Genomic DNA, 6,446 nt, shown 5'->3' with positions numbered 1-6,446 from the left:
GGCATTTCTGACTTTTCTGGGAAAACTTACAAGATTCAGTGACAATAAACTGAGTCAAAAATCAACTGGGATTCAGTAGCAGCTGCCCTAGTATCGCAGACACTGGCCAGTTGGTCTTCAGTCTCTATCCCTTCCTGTTATCACCTGACCCCCCCAAGGTCAATATCAATTCCAATACACTGTTAAACCCAGCCCACTTCACTAGAGCCCAACCCCTGTAGACAAATGAGTGTATGACTCCAAGATTAGAGTGAACCTATGGATCAACACACACGCAGAATTATTTGCAGTCAATTAGTAAAATGTCAAATGCAATTAATGAGATTACTTTACGAAAGTGTCTGGACCTGGCATATTACAGGCACTCAACAAAAAGTAATTGCTATGACTAGTATTAAAATTATTATTACTTAACTGAGATGCATCTTTTTACTTTGAGGGCAATCTTAGGTCAGTGACATATCCAAGAGAAAGGAGTCGGTGACTTCTCTGATGGAAAGCAGTCTCAACCTATCCTTTTCCAGTCCTCCAGGAATGTTGCTGAGTAATGTTTTCTTCATTTTGTTACAGAGGTGTTTATAACATGGGAGCCCAGCGGAGTAACTGACTCTACCAGAATGAGGGCACAGCATCACTGGAAGAAACCTCTTTATCCCAGGCTTCATGTATTCACATGGAAGAACCTCCTTTAGGGGAGTAGTGGCTTATATAATTGGTTAGTTTGGAAGAAGGGACAACAGCACATACAGGGCTTAGCATTTACCTTTGTTTTTCTTTGGCACAACCTTACATGAACCTGGTACATATTCTGATCTGTTCCTTTGTATGTATATAAAGTATATAGGAGATCAATGATTGCCTGGACCTGAGAGAGGGTCAGGAAATGTATTACAAAGGAGTATGAAATATTTTGGGGGGGGGCAATGGATGCGTTCATTATCCTGATTGTGTTGATGGTTTCACAGGTAGGGAGAAATGTTAAAACTAATCAAATCGTACACTACTGCTGGGCATGGTGGCTCAAGCCTATAATCCCAGCACTTTGGGAGGCTGAGGTGGGAGGATCACTTAAGCCCAGAGGTTCGAGACCAGCCTGGGTAACGAGGTGAAACACTGTCTTTACAAAAGAAATATAAAAATTAGCCAGGTGCGGCCAGGCACGGTGGCTCATGCCTGTGATTCTAGCACTTTGGGAGGCCAAAGCAGGCGGATTGCCTGAGGTCAGGAGTTCAAGACCAGTCTAGGCAAGGTGGTAAAACCCCATCTCTACTAAAATACAAAAAACAGACCGGGCACAGTGGCTCACACCTGTAATCTCAGCACTTTGGGAGGCCAAGGTGGGCAGATCATGAGATCAAGAGATTGAGACCATCCTGGCCAACATGGTGAAACCCGGTGTCTACTAAAAATACAAAAATTAGGTGGACATGGTGGCGTGCACCTGTAGTCCCAGCTACTCGGGAGACTGAGGCAGGAGAATTGCTTGAACCCGGGAGGCGGAGGTTGTAGTGAGCTGAGATCATGCCACGGCACTCCAGCACGGGTGGAGCCTTAAAAAAAAAAAAAAATTAGCCAGGTGTAATGTCACATGCCTGTGGTCCCAGCTACTCAGGAGGCTGAGGCAGGAGGATTGCTTGAGTCCAGGAGTCCAGGACTTCAGTGTGCCATGATCGGGCCACTGCACTCCAGCCTTTGTGATAGAGCAAGACCCTGTCTCAAAAAAAAAATAAAAAATTTACACTCTAAACACGTGCAACTAATTGTCAATTATATCTCAATAAAGCTGGGAAAAAGCCATGTAAGTAAATGGAGAGAGAAATGTAAAAAGGCATTTTATAATGTTGAAAAAGTTTTTTCTATAATTACATGATTTGATTGTAAAACCAATGATAGTCACCTATACAATTTGTGTATACATACATGGAAAATGGAAAAAAAAAAGTTGACCACTTAACAATCTTCCAGATAAAGAGGTTCAGTGAGTTGTTTTTAACCCATTTCTTTCTTTTTTCTTTTTTTTTTTTTTGAGACGGAGTCTTGTTCTATTGCCCGGGCTGGAGTGCAGTGGCGTGATCTCGGCTCACTGCAATCTCCGACTCCTGGGCAAAGTGCTGGGATTACAGGCGTGAGCCACTACTCCTGGCCTTTTTTTTTTTTTTTTTTTTTTTTTGAGATGGAGTCTCACTCTGTCGCCCAGGCTGGAGTGTAGTGGTGTGGTCTTGGCTCACTGCAGCCTCTGCCTCCCAAGTTCAAGCCATTCTTCTGCCTCAGCCTCCCGAGTAGCTGAGACTGCAGGTGCATGCCATGACACCTGACTAATTTTTGTGTATATATATATATATATAAATTTTTTTTTTTTTGAGATGGAGTTTCACTCTTGTCGCCCAGGCTGGAGTGCAATGGTGCGATCTTGGCTCATTGTAACCTCTGCCTCTCGGGTTCAAGTTATTCTCCTGCCTCAGCCTCCCGAGTAGCTGGCATCACAGGTGCCTGCCACCACGCCCAGCTAATTTTTTTTTTGTATTTTTAGTAGAGACAGGGTTTCACCATGCCAGCCAGGCTGGTCTTGAACTCCTGACCTCAGGTGACCCACCTGCCTTGACCTCCTACAGTGTTGGGATTACAGGAGGCACTGCGCCCGGCCTCAATTTTTGTATTTTTAGTAGAGACGGGGTTTCACCATGTTGGCCAGGCTGGTCTCGAACTCCTGGCCTCAAGTAATTTGTCCACCATGGCCTCCCAAAGTGCTGGGATTGCAGGCATGAGCCACCACGCCTGGTCCTAACCCATTTCTTAAAACTATTGGAGTGTCACATCTTCCAAATAGTTTGTAAGGAAAATTGATTAAAGGAAGATGAAAATTTACTAACTGGATTTCAACAAAATGCTGTGCATAGTAAGTATTTAAAATTGAAAGAGGATATCAAGTTTTAATATAGTCGTGGATCTACATGTCACTGTGAAACATCTTTTTTAGTATGACAGTCTCCAAACAAAGCATCCACAAAAGCTGAAATTAGAACAGACCTGGGTTGGGTGCAATGGCTAAGAAAAATACAAAAATTATCCGGGCATGGTGGTGGGCGCCTGTAGTCTTGGCTACTTGGGAGGCTGAGGCATGAGAATTGCTTGAGCCCAGAAGGTGGAGTTTGCAGTGAGCTGAAATTGCACCACTGCACTCCAACCTGGATGATAGAGCAAGACTCTGTCTCAAGAAAAAATAAAAGAATAGACCTTTAAAGTTTTATATGACAAATTATTTTAAAATATTCTTAGAATAATGAAATACATTCAATCACATTGTACTCATTAAATATCACTGGTAACAAAAATATTTTTCTGGCCGGGCGCAGTGGCTCAAGCCTGTAATCCCAGCACTTTGGGAGGCCAAGACGGGCGGATCACGAGGTCAGGAGATCGAGACCATCCTTGCTAACCCGGTGAAACCCCGTCTCTACTAAAAAATACAAAAAAACTAGCCGGGCGAGGTGGCGGGCGCCTGTAGTCCCAGCTGCTCGGGAGGCTGAGGCAGGAGAATGGCGTAAACCCGGGAGGCGGAGCTTGCAGTGAGCTGAGATCCGGCCACTGCACTCCAGCCTGGGCGACAGAGTGAGACTCCGTCTCAAAAAAAAAAAAAAAAATTTCTATAGCTAATGGATAAAATAAGATAAAAATAATTTGAAATGCTTTTAAAATAATACTTTATTAGCTATAATAAAATTTAATTTTTTTTAGTCCCCTTAATTCTATGTCCAAGTCTTTTTTTTTTTTTAATTAATTAATTTTTTTTTTTTTGAGATGGAGTTTTGCTCTTGTTGCTCAGGTTGGACTGCAATGGTGCAATCTTGGCTCACCTCAACATCTGCCTCCTGGGTTCAAGTGATTCTCCTGCCTCAGCCTCCTGAGTAGCTGGGATTACAGGCGTGCACCACCATGCCCAGCTAATTTTTGTGTGTGTGTATTTTTAGTAGAGACAGGGTTTCTCCACATTGGTCGGGCTGGTCTCAAACTCCCAACCTCAGGTCATCCGCCCACCTCGGCCTCCCAAAGTTCTGGATAATAGGTGAGAGTCACTGTGCCTGGCCTTATTTTATTTGTTTATTTTATTTTATTTTATTTTGAGACGGAGTCTGGCTCTGTTGCCCAGGCTGGAGTGCAGTGGCTGATCTCGGCTCACTGCAACCTCTGCCTCCCAGGTCCAAGCAATTCCCCTGCCTCAGCCTCCCAAGCATCTGGAACTACAGGCGCCCACCACCATGCCTGGCTAATTTTTTGTATTTTTAGTAGAGCAGAGTTTCACCGTGTTAGCCAGGATGGTCTCAATCTCCTGACCTTGTGATCTGCCCGCTCGGCCTCCCAAAGTGCCGGGATTATAGGCGTGAGCCACTGCACCTGGCCCCCCAGGCTGGTCTTAAAACTCCTGGGTTAAGTGATCCTCCCACTTCAGTCTCCTGAGTAGCTTTCCAAATACTGAGGCATATGCCACCAAGCCCAGGTAATTTTTTTTTTTTTTTTTTTTTTTTTTGGTAGAGACAGAGTTTCCTATGTTGCCCAGGTTGGTCTTGAACTCCTGGGCTCCAGAGATCCTCCCAGATCAGCCTCCCAAAGTGCTGGGATTATAGGCGTGAGCCACTGTGCCCAGCATAGCATCAAATATTAATAAGGTCATTTGGTCTCAAACATAAGCCATGTTCTCCAACTTAGACTTTATTAATAATGAAAACGACATTTTAATCTTTTTTTTTTTTTTTTGAGACGGAGTCTCACGCTGTTGCCCAGGCTGGAGTGCAGTGGCGCGATCTCGGCTCATTGCAAGCTCCGCCTCCCGGGTTCCCGCCATTCTCCTGCCTCAGCCTCCTGAGTAGCTGGGACTACAGGCGCCCGCCACCGCGCCCGGCTAATTTTTTGTATTTTTAGTAGAGACGGGGTTTCACTGTGGTCTCGATCTCCTGACCTTGTGATCCGCCCGCCTCGGCCTCCCAAAGTGCTGGGATTACAGGCTTGAGCCACCGCGCCCGGCCGACATTTTAATCTTAATGAGCCAACACCTTTGACTACAACTAAAATAGTTTTTAATTGAAAAGGAAAAGGGGGACGGAGGTTGTTGATCTCGTAATAGTGGTGACGTTTTGTTTGATTTTTGAAGACTGAGTAGAAGGTCACCAAGCAAAGATGTGAGGGAGGACTTTGCAGGAAAGGATAATGAGTACAGAGAAAATTTCGTGATCAAAGTATGGAAACATTAGAGCCTGCTGCACCAGGGAGGTGCATGCCTGTTGTATTTAGTGTATGCATTGAAATGTGGTAGGAAAAGAGGCTGTTGGGCCATAGGCATGGATCCAGATCAGTGCTAGCTATATATGATTTCAAAACAGGGGTTGTTTTTATCATGTTCTCCACTGGTTTCCTAGTGCTTGGAACAGTGTCTGCTAAGGGAAAGGAATGAAAGACATTTTACACTATGTTTAATAAATTTGCATGTTCCCCTGTAAGTGATAGGAGATTTGGTTCTTCAGTCATTCCCTTTCTTCTGTGAGCTAGCTCATATCATTTTTTCTTTTTTTTTTTTATGTTGAAAAGATATATATATATATATTTAGAATTAGGCAGCTGGACTCAGTTTAGATGATCCCAATTTTGTTGGCAACATCCAAAGCGTCGTAATCAGGAGCCAGTCGAACGTACGCCTTTTTCTCTCCATCAGGCCGAATCAGGGTGTTGACCTTGGCCACATCAATGTCATAGAGCTTCTTCACAGCCTGTTTAATCTGGTGCTTGTTGGCTTTAACATCCACAATGAACACAAGTGTGTTGTTGTCTTCTATCTTCTTCATGGCAGACTCAGTAGTCAGCGGAAACTTGATGATAGCATAGTGGTCAAGCTTGTTTCTCCTGGGGGCGCTCTTCCGAGGATATTTGGGCTGCCTCCGGAGTCGCAGTGTCTTGGGCCGCCGGAAGGTGGGTGACGTGCGGATCTTCTTTTTTTTGTGGCTGTGGACACCTTTCAACACTGCCTTCTTGGCCTTTAAAGCCTTCGCTTTGGCTTCGGCTTTAGGAGGGGCAGGAGCTTCCTTCTTCGCTTTCGGCGCCATCTTGTGAAAAGATCATTTTTTCTTAAGTTAAACATGGCTGCTTTCTGTTGCTTGCAACCAAAGAACCCTGCCTGATTCAGTTGGGATAGTTCATCCGCTTACAGGAGATACATCACCGGTAAGGGAGTATCTCTTTTTTTTTTTTTTTTGAGACAGAGTTTCTCTCTTGTTGCCCAGGTTGGAGTGCAATAGCACGATCTCAGCTCACTGCAACCTCTGCCTCCTAGGTTCAAGCGATTCTCCTGCCTCGGCCTCCCTAGTAATCTGGGATTACAGGACCCCGCAACCACATCCAGCTAATTTTTTTTTTTTTTTTTTTAGTAGAGATGGGGTTTCACTGTGTTGGCCAGGCTG

At 44.6% G+C, this 6,446-nt stretch overlaps 1 protein-coding gene across 1 annotated transcript; it reads right to left on the bottom strand.

Moving 5' to 3' along the window:
• Positions 1–5,606: 5,606 nt before the first annotated feature.
• On the bottom strand, positions 5,607–6,103 carry LOC718737 (large ribosomal subunit protein uL23). The gene has a single exon (XM_015117431.3). The coding sequence runs from the start codon at positions 6,090–6,092 to the stop codon at positions 5,622–5,624; it is 471 nt and encodes a 156-aa protein (XP_014972917.1). The 5' UTR covers positions 6,093–6,103; the 3' UTR covers positions 5,607–5,621.
• Positions 6,104–6,446: the final 343 nt, after the last annotated feature.

The sequence above is a fragment of the Macaca mulatta genome, chromosome 15 (assembly GCF_049350105.2).
Source record: "Macaca mulatta isolate MMU2019108-1 chromosome 15, T2T-MMU8v2.0, whole genome shotgun sequence".
NCBI lineage: Eukaryota > Metazoa > Chordata > Mammalia > Primates > Cercopithecidae > Macaca > Macaca mulatta.
Note: the sequence above shows the minus strand (reverse complement) of the source record. Positions and strands in the feature narration are given on the sequence as shown.

Bases quoted from the DNA above. Each gene is read 5' to 3' on its own strand.
- LOC718737 (XM_015117431.3), bottom strand. From the start codon at position 6,092: ATGGCGCCGAAAGCGAAGAAGGAAGCTCCTGCCCCTCCTAAAGCCGAA.